Genomic DNA, 18,939 nt, shown 5'->3' on the forward strand with positions numbered 1-18,939 from the left:
ACTATTGCTTATTAATTACCGTAATAGCAGTTTATGGATTTTTCCTCTAGGAATTTTTCCAAATCTTTTTTAAACCCAGTTACATTAACTGCTGTAACCACATCCTCTGGCAATGAATTCTGGAGCTTAACTACGCCCTGAGTGAAAAAGAATTTTCTTCGATTTGTTTTAAATGAGCTACTTGCTACCTTCATGGAGTGCCCCCTGGTCCTTCTATTATCTGAGAGAGTAAATAACTGATTTACATTAACTTGTTCAAGTCCTTTCATGATTTTGTAGACCTCTATCATATCCCCACTCAGTCTTCTTTTCTCCAAACTGAACAGCCCTAACTTCTTTAGCCTTTCCTCATAGGGCAACTGTTCCATGCCCCTTATCATTTTGGTCGCCCTTCTCTGCATTTCTCCAGTGCAGCTATATCTTTTATGAGATGCGGTGACCAGAATTGCGGTCTCACCATGGAGCGATTCAGAGACATTATGACATCCTCCGTTTTATTTTCCACTACTTTCCTAATAATTCCTAACATTCTATTTGCTTTTTTGATTGCCTTAGCACACTGAGCCGACGATGTCAATGTATTATCCACTATAATGCCTAGATCTTTTTCCTGGGTGGTAACTCCTAAGATAGAACCTAACATTGTGTAACTACAGCAAGGGTTATTTTTCCTTATATGTATCACTTTGGACTTGTCCACGTTAAATTTCATCTGCCATTTCGAAGTCCAGTCTTCCATTCTCACAAGGTCCTCCTGCAAACTTAACCAATACTACCACATTAACTGCTTGAAGGCAGAAGAACAAAATCCAGGACTGTAGTCAACATCGTAACTGTAAGGAAAAATAAGATGGTCATGAAAGAAGAGGGTATTCATAAAACATACGCCACGTACTAAAGCACAATGAACAATAATAGTTGTGCCTGTACTTATTTATTTGTAATTATTTGTGATAATTCATTCGAAGGACAATTTTCAAAAGTGATTCACCCGAGCAAAATTACCCAGCCTTATTCCTGATGAAACTATGGTTCTACAGTGTGTACACTTTTAACTGTGCAATAAAGTTATACACAAGAAAAATATGCCATGTCATAAATTGTAAAAAATCCTGATTAAAAAAAGCACATTTTTGTATGCTAGCTTTTTACATATGATGTGAAAAATAAAACACAAGGAATAAAATACTAATGTTCACTTACATTTTCTGGTAAGGTCATCTGTTACTTTTTCTGTTCTGACTTGAGGAAGAGAGTGACAACTACCAGAGTTAGTCTAGAAACACATTAAGTTACTCCAAAGAAAAGGTATCACCATATATATTGTTCTTTTTTGTTTGTTTGTTTTTATTTACATTTACTCCTGGGCAATGGAACAGTTTTAGCAAAATCAGTATAAGACTATCAGGATGGGTAAATCATCATTCCACAGTATGGAGATCTTTTTAATATCATGTACTGTAGGCAAGAAATCTTATAACTAATCTGCTAAAAAGGAGAATGCTCTCTTCTGGATCAGAGGGCACAGACGCAGGCATTAGCCGTCCAAGGAATAAGATACCTCTGATAAAATGTGAAGGGAAATGGATCTGAAGAGCAAAATAAAAGAGGCCTCGCTTTTATCCCCTGAAATCTCTAGTTCAGTAGCTGAAAGTAATGTGGAAGTGGTTTACTGTTATTGCTGACAAATGTAATTATTTCCTCTTTGGTTGTACAATACAACATGAAGGAAACAGTCACAGGCAGTTACAATATTAATTTATTAGTGGTTCAGGGAATTAGGCCCAGTGCATACTCTAGACAAAAGAAAAAAACATGTTTGGATTTATTTTTTTTTTAAAGTTTGGCCGTAGGAACAAAGACATGGTTAGAGTGCAAACATTTGCTCTTTCGATTGTCCCCAGCTAAGATGACATCTGACATATAGCCAAGGCTTGTTTTAATTAGTACCAAAGGAAACAATTTTGCTTAAGTCTGTAACCAATTTTGCTACATTAGAAAAACAGAGATATTAAAAAAGAGAAAAAATATATATATTTTAAACGTGCTGAACGAACCATGAAACTCATCTATTTATTGTCAGTAATTTGAATAATTGCATAATACAATTTTTGTAGGGGGCTCAGTTATACTTCCCATCATCCTAATTTTACAGCTATAGTAAATACATAAAACTGTATTTTATAGTTAAATAAAGCACAGATGGCATGCAATATCATCAGATTCATGCATATGTTTCAGACATGCTCTGTTATATATGCACTGTTCATCACCTACATTTTGAAAATCTCTCTGGACTGCCTGGCCCTTCCCAGCGGTCAAAAAAAAAAAAAAAAAAAAAAGGAAAATCCTGTAAAAAGCCAGATAATGGGTTTTCTACATAAAGGGTTTTATTTACAAAGGCTTCTCCCCCGCTCCCCCATTGTGTCTTTAGGGATAGGTCTTAATGGATCAATGCCCTTAGTTGCCACTAACATCTAGTAGCAATTTTGTAAAACACTCTCAAGTACTCTTTGGGTACTAAGTAAGTTCTGAATTATTTAAATTAATTTGCCATGCAATCCAGTGGATTGGGCTGCACAATTTCCTGGGATGTGTCCACTTGCTATTTATCAAAAAGAGAATGAATGGCAGATATCCATCTGCTGCATAATATTTTCTTAGAGTCATATAGCCAGATTTTAGGGGGAACGTCTGAATGGTCTTAGGATTCTTTGAACTCGTGGTCATTTAGCTGCTATTGTGGAAAACAGGTGAAAATACTCAATGTTAAGGGTGTCCACTCCTCTCTGTGGCAGTACTGTCCATCTTAGTCAAGACCTTAAAATATGCCAGACAGATCCAGTAGTTAAGATTCCAAAAAGTGCTCTGATATTTAGGGATGTAGGGTCACTTGAAAATGAACAAAATGTTGTTCATGTTTCTTTCATTTCATTTGGAAACCCTTTACCGCCATCATCATTTAAAAAAATATGTTTTGGGGGTCAATATTCAGAAGCTATCCAACAAACTTAAACCTAGATTCATCATTCTGCTATATGCATTTGTAGTTATGTATTATATTTATAGCAGAATGATGAGTTGCCAAAAAAAGGGGCGGGGCGATTGTAGACAGCCGGATGCATCACAGCAGTGCAGTTTCACCCTCTGCGGTGCGGCCGCGCTGCACACTATCGCACCTATAGTGCCATGGGAAAAGGTGGTGTTATTTCCCGTGGTGCTGCTGGCGACAGTGTGGAAAACATTATCGCTGGCAGCGCTTCCGGGCCATAACCCCGCACAGATCCCGCCCACACTCCTCTCATTCCCCTGATTTCCATGGCATCGCCGCAATGCAGCCGTTATCGCGTGCGATAAGGCCCTAACGCATGCAATAACAGTCCATCGCAGAATGAAGAATGACCCTGTCTCATGGGATATTCAGCAGCATGGCTATACTGCTGAACATCCCCATAGAAATTGCTACTTAGATGGATAAGTCTAATCCATCTAAGTTTAGACCTGTTATTGAGCAGGTTTAATTTAGCTGGATAAGTTATCCATCTAAGGCTGAATATCTCTACTTAACCAAATAACTTATCTGCCTGCCCACATCTTATCCAGCTAAGCAGATAGCCAAACAAGTGACTGACCCAGCTATCTAGTGACCGCTAGATAGTCAGATAAGTCCTACTTATCCAGATATTTGGTGGCTGAGTATCAACCTCCTCGTCCAGATTCCTCCTTCTATCCTCTAAATTGGTTTATAGAAAGCCTTCCCTTGGCACCCAGGTAATTCTGATCTCCCTCTACCCCAGTCTTTACCCCATCACTGGTTGGTGGGTTTCCAACTTAGGGGGTCATTTATCAAAGTGCTATATGGTGTTTTCGCATGCAAAAAAATGCCTTTAATGCATAGTGTGATGCAAATTAGAAAAAGGGGAGGAGTTTGGGGCAGGATTTGTGGCCAAGTGGGCTGGCTTCATAATTTGTGAAGCCATATCCAATGGCTTTAACTACACCTCTTTCATTAAGCCATGTGATAAGGCTTTATTGTGCTATATGATGTTTTTGCAGAGAGACAGAGAGAGAGAGAAGAGAGAGAGAACACTTAGCTGTAATGTCCTCATAATAGATAGGTATTTATACCTCTATATGAGGTGAGGTTTAGGTATTAGTGTAGGGGTTAGGGGCCACTTTGACATTCAAAGTGAGACGTACGAACAGAACAGTGCTCTCTTGTAAAGATTTGATGACCTTCGGAGTGAGGAAACTCACCCAAAGATGAGATTTGTGCAATGTTCTCTCAACCTAACTTGATGGACTCTCTACCTGGGTAACATCAAGCTAGGATGAGAGAACATTGCACAAATCTCATCTTTGGGTGAGTTTCCTCACTCCGAAGGTCATCAAATCTTCACAAGAGAGCACTGTTCTGTTCGTACGTCTCACTTTGAATGTCAAAGTGGCCCCTAACCCCTACACTAATACCTAAACCTCACCTTGAGTGACTAGGTAGGCCTCATATAGAGGTATAAATACCTACCTAGTATGAGAATGTTAAGGCTAGGTGCTTGCTTCTCTCTCTCTCTCTCACTCTCTCACTCATAGAATGGTCCTGATAGCTAGGCCACTCAGGGGACCATTTTAAGCTGCTGGAGTGGTAGGAAAAACAACAATTCTGGCATTTATCGCAAAAATGTTATTGCAATTTGAGCTAATACCTATCTGAAGTGCTAAGATAGCACACTTTGCAATAAACTGCCAGTGGAGTTGAGAGGAATACAGGATGTGAAAGATTTTAGGAAGGGGGTTAAAAACACGTTGTTTTTTCAGGAAACATAAGGCACTAATGAAATGTGCTAATTGTAAATTATATTTATGGGTGTGATTTGTTTTATATTTGTTTGTATTTATGTATTATGTATGTACTTATGTGATACGCCCTGGACAAAACTTAAATTTGGAAGTTGCGGAATATAGGTATTTAAAATAAATAAATAAAGTAAGGATAAATCCCCAGTCACTCTTGCCCCATAGCTCTGACTTTTCAAAATGGCCGCCATCAATCAAAGGCCGAATTCTGCCAGACAACATAATGATGCTGGCTTGACCAGCAGTCATTTTGAAAAACTAGAACTCTGAACCAGGAGCAACTGGATATCGCTGATATATGATGGAGTAAGGGCTGAGATAGGGGGAGGTTGGAGTGATCCTGGGGGCTGCGGTGGTGGGGGGGGGGGGGGAAACTCTCTTTAAGCTGGTTTGGTGAGCAGAAAGAGGGAGATTTCTGTTTCATTTTGTTTTTCTGTTTATTTTTTCATAGTTTTATTTTGCTTTGGAAAAATGCATCAGAACTAAATAAACAAGAAACAAAATTAAAAAGAAAAGAAAAACAAAAGACATTTTTTAAGTGCACACCCTATTGACTTTTATTTAAAGGGAAAAGTTATTTACAGGAACATTTGAGTAAACATGGTTCTTTAATAGCTGTGCTGTGTGTTGGGACATAGAATTTACAAATGTACTGAGAGATCCTTGGAGGAGGGGGAACGGGGTGTCTCTTAATACTTCACAGATTTTCCTCTTACGCACAAGGATTTTAAAGTGTGCCTTCTATTCTTGGCTTCCCTTGCTATTATAGTGCCTTCTCCTCTCATCTCCTTACTTAGGGTTCTTCTCTCTCATGGGGAAATTTACAATGGGAATTAAATTCCCTCAAAGTCGGGCCAATACAATATAGTGTGCTTGGCTGAGCGCACGACTTAATCAGTGCTTGGACGTGCGTCTAAAATCCCTCATGCAATAAGGGAATTAACACATCCAAAATGGATGTTTAAACATGCACAAAACTAATAGCGCTCATCACATGTAAATTCATGTTGATGAGGCTATTAACTATTACGTCCAATATAAAAATAAAATGTGCACACGATGCGCACATTTTTACTCTCAAAAATTAATGCCTGCCCCAGAGTAGACGTTAATTCTAGAGGAGCCCCCAAAGTTTACAGAAAAACAGAAAATACTGCATTTTTGTTGTTCCTTTTACGTAATATCATGGCAATATTAAGTAAAAGGAAGTGAAAAAAGGAGAACTGTAAAACAAAATTTAAAAAAAAAAAAAAGGTCACCCATGGTCAGGTTAAGAAAACGGATGCTCAGTTAACAAGCGTCCGCTTTTCTAACCCGTGGCCGTGCACAGGTTTGGAAAATGGATGCTTACAAAATTGAGTGTCCGTTTTCCAAACCCGCTGTCAGCCACCTCTCCTGGGGGCCCGATCCTTAGGTGGCGCTAGGGAAACAAAAATTTCCCTAGTGCCTCCTTTCTACCATGGCGTATCTTATAAAATCCAGGGTCGGCGCACACAAGGGGGTGCACATTTGTGCAACCTGCACGCTCCAAGTCTGGCGCGCGCTGCCTGTTCCCTCCTAGGCCGCTCCGAAATCGGAGCGGCCTCGGAGGGAACTTTCCTTCCGCCTTCCCTCACCTTCCCCTCCTTTCCCCTACCTAACCCACCCCCCCGGCCCTATCTAACCCCCCCTACCTTTGTTGGGGGGGTTAGATAGGGCCGGATTTACTCGCGCAGGGCTTTTAAAATCCGGCCCTAAGAGAGCAGGCGCTCAGTCATGAGCGCCCGTTTAACACGCGCCGATATTGCATCAGCCTGAGTGTGTGTTAGGAAGATCCCTTTTTTACCCACTGCTCCTTTGTCCTCACCACAGTGACCATTTCTTATAGATGAAGAACTCCTCTTCATCTCAGGTGCTCAGAGCTTTATCAACAATCTTCACTCAGCCATGCCTCCTGTAAACTCTTTTTCGTAACTCCCTTCAGCACAGCTGCACACACACACACATGCTACTTCAGACACCAAAATCCAACTGCATTCTGAAGCACACTCCCTCTACAGCAGCATTCACTGGGACTCTGTACTAGTGCTAAAGTACAGGAGATCTCACTCTCTGGGACAAACAATGTGGCACAGCTATTCCAGTCTCAGACATCTCACAATGGGCTTGATTTATTAAGCTTCTTTCCCATAGACACAGAATTGGAGAAAAGCGTTTGCAAATAGGCTCCAGTGATTGCAATATATGTTTTTGCCTGTCAAATGGACATTTCACTGGCAAGACAACAGAGGATGAATGTGCAGCTATAAATTCCCAGAAACATATTTCCTTACTGCAACATGTTCAAATGTTGCCTTTGTTCTTTTCTGTAGCATAAAAACAACAGTTATTTGATTGCTTCACCAACAATAGAGAGCCAAAGTTATGCACTGTTATATTACAAACAGTTCCATTGAGATGCATTTGCACATTAAACCCTAACAAACTATGCTAAAGTGATGACAGGTGAAACATTGCTGGGAGATAATCACTTGCTAATAAAGGAGGCAATTTTCAAAGGAGGTACACATAATTGTAAATACTGGCATAGCAATCTTCAAAAGCTGTTTACTTGAGTAAATTGCACTTACGTGAGTGAATCCTATGGACGATTCAATGGCAGATATTGTAGCAATTTTCAAACACCCACTTACTCGAGTAATGTGCAATTACATGAGTAAAACCCGATTTTAAGCTTCTAAATGCTTTTTAAAATCGGACCTAAAATCTAATACTTTTCATAATGGAGTTTATAGAGATGAATAGCATCTTAAACACTTTGATGGCACCTACTACGAGAGTACTTCTTTCCCATTTCAAGTTTACTTAAGGCTTATTTGTGGATCAAGAATCTTCTTTGTGGAACCACCCAAAATAAACTCAAGCTGAACCTCAAAAGACTGAAATCATCTGGGTTTCCAAGCACCATATTCTACACTTTTCTTTACTGGCGCACCGCTACAAACCAGCTCCAAAATGAAAACCTTTGGCATCATACTTGACCCTTCCCTGGCACTGAAATATCAAATCTTAGCCATGACCCAAGTGCCATCTGGCAATTATGCTATAGTTGCCACATAGTCATTCCTATCCCCCACCGACCTAGTTACTGTAGTCTGTGCTTACATGCTCTCCCATTAAACTACTGTAACTCCCTGTATGTTGGCATCCCAAGACAATACATTTTGAAACTTCAGTTTGTGTAGAAAACAGTCACCCATCTCATGGCAAACTGAAGCCTGAGAGCCTACATCTCACCTGTACTGGCCGACCTGCACTGATTCCCAATCCACTGCAAATCCAGGTTCTAAGTGCTCCTTAGCACCCTCAAACCACTGCAGAATCAAGGATCGTAATACTTCCCATCCCGTCTATCAAGATATCATCCCACCAGAGCCCCTATGGTCCTCACACAAGAACTGCATGCAGATGCCATCCCTCAAAGAAGTCAAGTTTGCTTGCAACAGGAACATATCTTGAGCTGCACCCTACCACTAGAACTTGGTTTCCCCCTTCACATATGGCTAGCGTGTGATCATGATCTTAAGAAAGCTCCTGAATTTCATGTGACTGCCTAGTGCCCATCCTGGACACTGTATCCCTAATGTATCCCAATGATACCTTACATTTCATGTAATTGTAACTACTGCAATCATGCAAAATTTGTCTGTCTTTGAATGCTTCTATTGTATGTTTTGCCTATACTATAAACTGCTTGCATTTCTGCTCTTTGTAACTGTACCACTTTAAGACACCTATATTCCTCCTATTTTGTTTCTGCTGTTCCACCAATGGTTACTTCTCTTTTTAACCAGCTTTTGATAATAATCTGCACTTAGTTTAAGAAGCGCGGAATATAAATCCAGTAAATGAATGAATAATTGTTTAGGCTCAAGGCAATAATATGTTTGTTTGTTTTTCCTATTCACTTTACATCCATTTCTGGGCATTGAAGGCAAGTTGATCATTTCTCCACCAAATTACCTGTGACCTTTTCTTGACAGGATACTGCAGAGGTTTGCCATTGTCTTCTGTAACCTGGTGGTCCCCTATCCAGATATTAGCCAGGCCTGATGCTGCTTAGTTTCACTGCTGTAATTAGGGATGTGAATCTGGTGCCCAATCGTTCCCGCTTTTGGGTTCGTCTGGCCGCGGGAAAATGAGATTTTCCCGTGGATCCCCATTTTTTTTCTTGAAAAATCGGTTTTTGGGTTAGTGCACGCTAACGGGAGTTAGCACGCACTAACAAAAAATAACAAAAAATAGCAAAAAATAACAAAAATAAACGTTTTTTTGTTAGCACGCACTTACCCGAAAAACGATTTTTACAAAAATTCTGGGAGAAAAGTGATTGTTTCTTTTTTTACCCGATATATAACGAATTTAGAAATATCATACGATATTTCAATTCATTATAAAAATGATTCACATCCCTAGCTATAATAAGTTTGCGTTCTCTCAGGCCTGTGTTGTTGGGGTAATCCTAAGAAGTCTTCAATAATTGCTAAGATACCTTTGGTTCCAAATAAAGAGTTGTATATCTACTCAAAATGTATGGCATATCTAGATTATATATAGATTAAAAAGAGACATATCTCAGTTGCAAAAATAATTGGAAGATCTAGGGATTCTCAAATTCAGAATTATGTTTTGGGCATCAGCCTGCAGGTCAGTTTGCTTGCACAAGTTTGAGTTATATTTCTTCCATTCAATGACTGAATTGCTTGCAACTTCTAGGAGGGAAAAAATGAGAAGTGAGCAGGCTGATAAATGTGATTACATTTTGTTTTGTTGGGGGAACATTCTCATCTGAATTCCATTTCACTGGGGGCTTTTTTCCTTGGGCGTTTTCCTTTTTTTTTTTTCCAGTAGTTTGTGCGCACTATTTGCAAATAGCACATGCCAATTCAGAAACAATGCACATAAAAAGAAAAGAAAAAATGAAATGTCATGATTTTTCTATCTTTTCTTTTTGAAAACAACTTGAAACAATATTGTTTTGTTTCAAACAAAAAGCACATCCCTTAAATACTCTTACCAGCAATACTTGCAAACACAGTACTATGGAACTTTTGCTTAGCTCTTAAATGTTTCTCTTTTGTACAAGTCTTGCTTGCTTCCCTGGAATAGGCTCTCTTTCTGAAGATGCCAAAAATGAACTTCTAGGACAAAAGTTGCACCATTTCAAAACCGTGCAAGAAAACTGACTTGCATCTATTTAACTCAAATCTGTGCACATTTAAAAGAATTTGCAAACTGCTGTCCTGCTATTCTGTAGTTTATCTAGCTAAATGATTAAAGCACAGAAATGTATCCTGTGACTCAAATCTAAATTTCCCAGGAATCTCATTAATTTGTCAAGTTTGGGGAGATACCCTGAAGGAATACAGCATGGCTTTGCATTCAGGTGGCAGCATGTCCTGTTCCTGCTGTGCATTTGGTAGTACAAGTGCTAAGTATTAGCTTCCATTCTTTCTAAAGTTCATACTATTCCACTCTACAAGACTCTTTTCCTATTGAATGTGCTGAATTTTCAAGGAATTTATAGTCAGTTAAATCATTTCTGGCACATGCATTTCCCACACTAACCTTGTTCCCCTCATAGATACACAATGGCAGAAAAGATTTAGTGAACCACCTTGAAAAATGTATGGGAGGGCCTGGCAATGATTTACATTCAGGAGACGTCCTATTCAGTCACTTTGATTGACCAATTCAGCCTTTATCAGCACATAAACATTCTCTCCATATGGGACATTCACGTGAGTCACAAAGATTTAAAACCTGGCCCTCCATATAATTTTGGGCTGTCCGTGAAGATAAGTGTAATGTGTTGCATCACTGTGCACATGCAGCTCTGTGTTGTTTAAAATCTCTTAGCATATGAGGAAAATAGAAAGAATTAGGGGCAGATTTTATAAAGTTGCGCACACGCGTACTCTTGTTCGCACACCAGGCGCGAACAAGAGTACGCAGGATTTCAATAGATACGCGCATAGCCGCGCATATCCATTAAAATCCGGGATCAGCGTGCGCAAGGCTGCCCAAAGTCGGCAGCTTGCGTGCGCCAAGCTGCGCAGCCTGCCTTCGTTCCCCTACCTAAACCCCCCCCCCCCCCCCCCCCCCCCCGGCCCTATCTACACCCTCCCCTATCTTTGTCACGAAAGTTACACCTGCTCGAAGCAGGCGTAACTTGCGCACCGGGCCGGCTGCCGGCCCGCCATGTTCCGGTGCGGGGGCTGGTCCGGAGACCGCGGCCACGCCCTCGGAATGCCCCCGGGCCGGAACCATGCCTGCGTGCCCTGCCCTAGAAGACGCGCCGGCCACGTCATGCCCCCTGACATGCCCCCAGTGATGCGCTGGTCGCGACACGCCCCCCAACACGCCCCCCCCCCCCAGGAAAGCCTGGGACTTACATGCATCCTGGGGCTTTGCGCGCGCTGGAAGCCTATGCGAGATAGGCTTGGCGCACGCAGGGGGGGATTTGGGGTAGGTTTTCGGGGGTTACGCGTGTAACATACGTGTGTAACCCTCTGAAAATCTACCCCTCAAAAAGCACCATTTTTTAAAGGCACTTCTATACAATCCTAATTTTTATGAGTAAAGTACAGTTTAACTATATCTAAGTCTTTTCTGAATTATGAAAAATTATTTTGTTATTGATTGTATTAATATGCCTATTGCTAATATACATAATGCAGTAATCTGGCAGAGTAGTGTATGCTGGACTAATATTAACAAAATCATCACAACTATGTGACTCAGGGAGCTGGCATATTTTCCAGTGGTACTGTATTTTTCCCACTATAAGGCGTACCTGACCATAGGACGCACCTAGGATTTAGAGGAAAATTAAGAAAAAAACATTCTGTGCCTATGATGGGCTCTGTATGGAGCTCCCCCCTGGTGGCTGTCCATAGGATATTTTTTTGGTTTGTTTTTTATAGTAAGGCAGAGAATATCCACACAGGTACTCACACTCACTGGTTTTCTCTTCCTCACATACATTCATAGGCTCTTTCACACTCACTAGCTCTCCCTCACATATACACATACCCACAATCACACACTCAGACTCTCTCCCTCATACACACAGCTCTCTCACACCAGTTATTTTAAACTTTCATGGCTGCTCCAAAGTTCAATAATAAATAGTCAGGGCTATTTTACATTGATTAGGAGAGCAATTGCTCCTAATATTTCAAAAGGTAGCCACGTAATCAGCACAGGCAGTAATTCTATTTGCTGGTCTGTGTCATGTGTCCTCCATCCCAGGCAGTATACCACCCCCATGGCCGTCCAATACATCCAAACCACAAGGAGTGAAGTTCTTACTTTGGACTGCAAGTGAGGTCCTCCGGCAGAGCCCGAGCTCCCCGCCAGTCCCGGGGTGCATCTCTCTGCGAAGATCAGCGTGGCGCAGGTCAGTCATCAGCTGTTTGAACCGTGTGGGCTACGGAGACCCCTCCAGTTCAAACAGCTCCCTGCCGGTCTGCTGTTCCTGAGGTGCATCCCACTGCGAAGGCCAGCATGGCGCAGGTCAAATGCCAGCCATCTGAACTGGAGGGGCCTCCGTAGCCCACGCAGTTCAAGCAGCTGATGTCTGGCCTGCGCCGCGCCAACCCTCGCAGTAAGATGCACCCTGGGAACAGCAGACCGGCAGGGAGCTCAAGTTCCACCGGCAGAAGACGACACACCTGCGCCACCATGCTGATTGGGCTGAGTTGGGAGGAGGCGGGGGACGGCACGCGAGAGGCAGAGACGCTACATTCGCTCCATAAGATGCACAGACATTTTCCCCCCATTTTGGGGAGGAAAAAAGTGCGTCTTATGGAGCGAAAAATACGGTAATTACAATTCTCACTCTCCAAATGAATGGTAGACTGCAACAGAAAACAAGGAGAATACTTTCAAACAACTGCACGCAGTGGCTTATACATGTGTATGTGGCCACGAGCAAACTTACAAAACACATGTATGATATATGCATGTTTTATAAAATATGCGCATATCTATCCCACAACATACGGGTATATGGAGGCTTATGCATGACTGCATGCAATGCATTGAAACCACGTACATCAATGCACTGAGCACACATAATTTACTCATTTATTTAAAAAAACCTAAGTGCCTATATTTTATGTGTGAAAATAAAATAGGACTTACATAAGCCAGCTTTTACATACATAAGTCGATGTATTGTAAAACATATGAACATGAGTGAAATGACCAGTTTTACAAAATAGTCCACCAGTTCACCCATTCCTTCCACAGCTCATCAAGACCTAAGCATGTTTATTATTGCTTACACCAGATAATTTACAGGTGTAATCTTGTACTTGTACAAAATGTACAAGTGTGTCTTTTAAAATGGCTACTTTCCAGCATAAATGTTAGCCCTGCCCTGGAATACCCCCTCCCCCTCCCTTTTTTTACATATGTACATGCGCGTATGTTCAAAGTTTCTAAAATATGGAATATGCTTTCAGATATGCTCATTTTTACATGTGTAATGTTTGGAAAAGTCATATTTAAGTAAATAGAGCAAATTGGGTAAAAGCCAAGAATATGCCTACCTGGAATGTAAACTGTATTGGAAGCCAAGATGTGCTGAGAATCACCTCCCTGGCAGTTCAGAGGATGTGGTTTATCTTTTGGAAAATATATGAACTGTTTAACTTGCCATTGGGATGCACAATTTGTGGCAAATTACTGCAAAGGGACTATTTATTATTCATGTATTTATTTTCATCTTTGCTGTTTTTTTCCTGGCTTGCCTTCCTCCACACCTGAGATTCCAGTGCAGTCAGAAACTTATCCACCCTGTTCCCTGTTGTTCAGGAGGAGAGAAGGGAGGAAATCTTAAAGCCGAGGCATCATGTGTCCTTCATGTATGACCACAAGTGGTTTCCTTGATTAGCGCTCAACCTGCTCCCTCTGCGAATGAGCCACAATCATCAGCAGGGGGCCGCAGACATAGTATAAATATTCCCTGAAACCCACCCGTAAATGTTACTGCTCTGTAACGAGTGCCACGCCCTTGCCTCCCATGGGTTGTGAATGCTGCATCCGTGGGATCCTCTGCCCACGGTAACCCGCAACAGATAAAGGCCTATAGCGCACAGATTGGGGTTGCTTAATATAAGGAGACCCTCAGTCCTGAGAGGAGACGAAGAAAGTTCACCTGCAGGGCATGAAACTCCCAGTTACCAGTGCTCCAGTTTAAGCAGATGGGCGCTGTTTCCACCTTCTCCTGTTTCTTCTTAGTGCAAGTGCTCACAACCAAGAGACTGCGAGAGAGGTGGAAGAAGGGGTCTAAGTAGCAGAGGTACTTCCTGCCTGCACTCGTCACGCCCATGGCTCACTTATGCTGTAGCACTGGCATTTTACAACATGAGAGGGAAACTGTGGAGACAAGAGAAATGATACCTGGGAAAGGGGAAGCAAAACAGAGCCTGGAGGGTACAAGAGACTGATGAAGGGCTGAGGAGGAGCAAGAGATGGAGGAAGGACTAGGAGGTGGGAGCAAGAGAAAAATGAAGACGTTGAAGGGGAAACAAGGAAGAGACAGAGGACTAGGAGGAGAAATGGAGATCCAGGGAGGAGGAGGTAGTGGGTCAGTTGCTGATGACAAGAGGAGAGGACCTGACTATTTTCTGGCTCATGGAAATATAGGTGGAGGGGTGGGAGGGTGGATAGATATGCTGAGGTTTGAGAAACGGACATGTATGAATTAGAGGGTTAGGAAAGAGGAGGAAAGAGAACATATACAAAGAATCATAAAAGGTCACATTTCTCTCCCTCACTGATCTCCCTCTCCGTGTCTTTCTTCCATTGTCTCTGTTTTTCTTTCATTCCCTCAATCTATTTCATAGAAACATTTAGGGACCCTCCTCTCAGCCAATGGGCGTTCAAAAAAATATATATCTTTGGGATGGCAGCTGCATGGCTATTGACAGCTAGGTGGGGCTCTGAATTTTTCTGTGCCAGAAGCTAGGTCTGGGAGTTACTTCAGGACTCCTGCTCAATGCAGATCTGCCACTGGGCAAGATCATCAGCCTGGGGACTATTATTTTGAACAGTACTTGTTCTTTTCCATTCCAGTAATGATAACTTAAAACCTTTTCACCATATTACCAAAGCTAATGACTGACTTTAGAGCCCTAAGGCCATCTGCGGTAGTGAAGCATCTGCTGCTCAGATGTCTACAGAGATCCCGCCTGAAAAATGTAATGCTGCTACAGCATCCTACAGCTTACAAGACAGACTTCTGGGATTGCCAGAAGTTTCCCTTTGTGAAGGGAAAACACACTTCAGTGGTCACCACTGTTCTTGTGCAGATCCAGTTTACAGTGCACGCTGTTTCTTTCTACAGAGAAATAAGACATATATATTTGGGAGAAAATGTGCCCTTGGCAGTGCAAAAACAAATCAACAAATTATGAAGCTTTAACCAAAACTGCTTTTCGTGTCGATGCTCTATTGCCTGCTGGCAAAAAAAAAAAACTGGTGTTACCTGAATGGACGACAAGCTCACCCTTGGGACTTTGAGATTTTCAGTATGAAAAATAGCTACTGTTGCTTAGCCTGCTTCCACCACTGGACTGAGACTCGTCAGCAAGACTACTTTGAAATAAACCATACTTTGTTGTGTCCTCTCCTCTGCAGGTTGCTCCTGTCATCAAGGAGAGAATGATGAGGAAGGGCAGCATGATGCTGGGGTACCAGCCTCACCGCGAGAAAGTAAACTTCTTCCGTCAGATAGTTATCAGCCCCCAGGTGAGCCGGGAGGACATGGACTTCCTGCTGGATGAAATTCATTTACTTGGCAAAGACTTATAGCTGTGGGTCAACAGCACAAAGTGCTGCAAATGGCTGTTTACAAAGAATGTTTATGTCATGTAAATTACTATAAAACGTAAAAAAAGCGAGAGGCAACCTGCAAGCAATTCTTGTGGTACTCTAAAATAAGCCAACACTGATCTAGCAATTCGGTATAGTATATGAAGGTGTCGGCAAGCCTGGCAGTGACCTAGGATGTTATAGTCCCCAGGTCCACGCTGTCATCCACCTTTGTGCAAAACAAACAACGGTGTTCTTAAGAAATATGAATGTGATGAATCTTTATGAAAAATGTCCATGTGCAGCCCTGGAGGTGCCGAAAATTTTTTTACATACCAGAATTCAAAAGAGCCCCATTTAACCGAAAGGTGCATGAGCCATACAATTAAGAAAAAAAAAAAATTCTGACACCAGATGGTGTTTCATGGACATAATGCATCACGGGGACTTAACTTGCCGCAATGCTGCGTGTTCTTTCCAGGACAAAAGTTGTCTCGCGCTCCTAGCCAGCCATTTAATTGCAATTTCAGATTAGACATCAAATTGCAGTAAGAAGGCTGGAAACGTTCTAAGTACTCATGTGAAACTAAAAATATCTTTCCAAATTGATGGGTGGGGGTATCTATAACTACAGTGGAAACAAGCATTACTTGAAATGTGACTGGAAGATAATGTGACAAAAATGCAGTAGGCCTTCGCTTGATTACGTAACGGCAAGGCAGGCGGTTCACATGACCAGCTGTGTTATACTGTGTGAAAGGATATAAGAATATGTAGGTATTTTTCCAATTATGGCTGTCACTATAGCCCCTTACAGGACGAGCCGTACCCTACAACTCACTTGGATATGAACTTTTTATGGGAATGCATGGGCTCCATGCTTCAAAATAGCACTCTCTACTCTTGCCTCAAGTATTTACATGACAAATCTGAGGAATGTTTAGTAGAGATGTGAATCGTGTGATCGATCGTCTTAACGATCGATTTCGGCTGGGGGGGGGAGGGAATCGGATCGTCGTGGTTTTGTTTTTTTAAATATCGTGTAAATCGTAAATCGGGGGAGGGCGGGAAAACCGGCACACTAAAACAACCCTAAAACCCACCCCGACCCTTTAAAATAAATCCCCCACCCTCCCGAACCCCCCCAAAATGTCTTATATTACTTGGGGTCCAGTGGGGGGTCCCGGTGTGATCTTCCACTCTCGGGCCACGGGTGCGTTAATAGAAATGGCGCCGGCGCTACCTTTGCCCTGTCATATGACAGGGCAAAGGTAGCGCCAGCGCCATTTTGGTTCCTGTCCCCCGACGTCACGAGCTTAGGAGATCGCGCCCGGACCCCCACTGGACCTCCAGGGACTTTTGGCCAGCTTGGGGGGGCCTCCTGACCCCCACAAGACTTGCCAAAAGTCCAGCGGGGGTCCGGGAACGACCTCCTGCACTCGAATCGTGTTGCCGTAATGCAAAATTGCGCCGGCCGTATGGCCATATTGCCGTACTGCAAAATGGCGCCGGCCATATGGCCGGTGCCATTTTGCATTACGGCAACACGATTCGAGTGCAGGAGGTCATTCCCGGACCCCCGCTGGACTTTTGGCAAGTCTTGTGGGGGTCAGGAGGCCCCCCCAAGCTGGCCAAAAGTCCCTGGAGGTCCAGCGGGGGTCCGGGCGCGATCTCCTAAGCTCGTGACGTCGGGGGACAGGAACCAAAATGGCGCCGGCGCTACCTTTGCCCTGTCATATGACAGGGCAAAGGTAGCACCGGCGCCATTTCTATTAACGCACCCGTGGCCCGAGAGTGGAAGATCACACCGGGACCCCCCACTGGACCCCAAGTAATATAAGACATTTTGGGGGGGTTCGGGAGGGTGGGGGATTTATTTTAAAGGGTCGGGGTGGGTTTTAGGGTTGTTTTAGTGTGCCGGTTTTCCCGCCCTCCCCCTTCCCCTCCCCCTTCCCCCGATTTACGATTTTTGACGATAAATCGGGGGAATTCCTATTATATATCGCCTCTAACGATTTTTGACGATTTAAAATATATCGGACGATATTTTAAATCGTCAAAAAACGATTCACATCCCTAATGTTTAGCCTCTACAGATCAGATCTCTTAAATGTTTATAGCTTTAAATATTAACAGTTCAAATGTTACAAGTAAAATGTGGAATCTGGATTATGAAAGCATTAAATACTTTTTCAGAGTAAAGTCACATTATCCAACTCTTTACTTTTCCCTATTCTATAGATATCTCTATAATTAAGGAGCTGGATAATGGTATAGAAAAAATATTTTTGTCTTAAGAAACATTATAGACAATCAGATTGTTTAAGTGTTATTAATTATAGTGTACTTTGTTTTTCTGCCTATTAAAAATATTGCAAAAACTCTTGTAATTAGTGCCATCCTAGATTTCATGTACTTTCTATATTAAAAATGGTTTCTTGTGCAAAATGTAAAGACTGGTAAAAAAAAAAAATGAGACTTTTAATCATTCTGAAGGTTTATCCTGGATATGGGGTAAGAGTTCGGGGAGAAGTGCTGGGAACAATATCTAAATAGTTTTGAGTACAAAGTAAACCTTCAAAATGTCTTTGTGAAACAAATGTTACTACAATAAAAGACCCAAAATCATGCACATATTTATACAAGGACCTAAAATGTAGCTGCAAAGTTGAAGAAGCTCCTAGCTCCGTTTGCCGTGATGAGCATGAGCAGTCGTAGCTCCCTTATCAGCACATTTGCTTTGAAATATTGCCTTTTGAGCTTTAACATTCTTGTTCAATGGGAAGGTGTACCAAGCAATCAATATAATAAACAATTTGCATCACCTTTTTATCTATTTCTTAAAACTGTGTATTCAGTGCAATATTTTGATTTTCTTCATTTCAATATTATGTTGTTCAATGTAGCACAACCGAGCTTCTTTGCCGGGCTTCAAGGTGTGACTTCAGTTGCGGTAGAATCAATGAACACTGTATAACAATGTGAAGGTCATAGAAGCCTGTGTCTTATTGCTTCCTCGACAGGTATAGAATAAGTAATGAACCATCAGAAATCATGAAGAAAAAAACCAGCGCAACCCAACCTTAACATATTTGTTTAACTACTTTGGATGCAGCAGTAGTAATAAAAACAATTTTCACCCATTGGTTGATTATTAACCACAATAGCTTCAAGATTTTCAGGTTTTCTCCACGAGCTACTAACATCAGATCCTAAGTGTTC

General features: G+C 42.0%; 1 protein-coding gene across 2 annotated transcripts in view; it reads left to right on the forward strand.

Moving 5' to 3' along the window:
• The window catches only part of GADL1 (glutamate decarboxylase like 1), a 143,432-nt gene extending 124,499 nt beyond the window's left edge, over positions 1-18,933 (forward strand). The window contains exons 14-15 of one of the 2 annotated variants that reach the window (XM_029586456.1): positions 15,544-15,654; positions 18,624-18,933. In XM_029586456.1, the coding sequence (XP_029442316.1) occupies positions 15,544-15,654; positions 18,624-18,659 (147 nt within the window). In that variant the 3' untranslated portion in view covers positions 18,660-18,933. Of the gene's footprint in view, positions 1-15,543; positions 16,170-18,623 lie in introns of those variants that run through there. The other variant, XM_029586455.1, reaches the window with a different exon arrangement.
• The last annotated feature ends 6 nt before the right edge of the window (positions 18,934-18,939 follow it).

Source organism: Rhinatrema bivittatum, unplaced genomic scaffold, assembly GCF_901001135.1.
Source record: "Rhinatrema bivittatum unplaced genomic scaffold, aRhiBiv1.1, whole genome shotgun sequence".
In the NCBI taxonomy this organism is placed as follows: Eukaryota; Metazoa; Chordata; class Amphibia; order Gymnophiona; family Rhinatrematidae; genus Rhinatrema; species Rhinatrema bivittatum.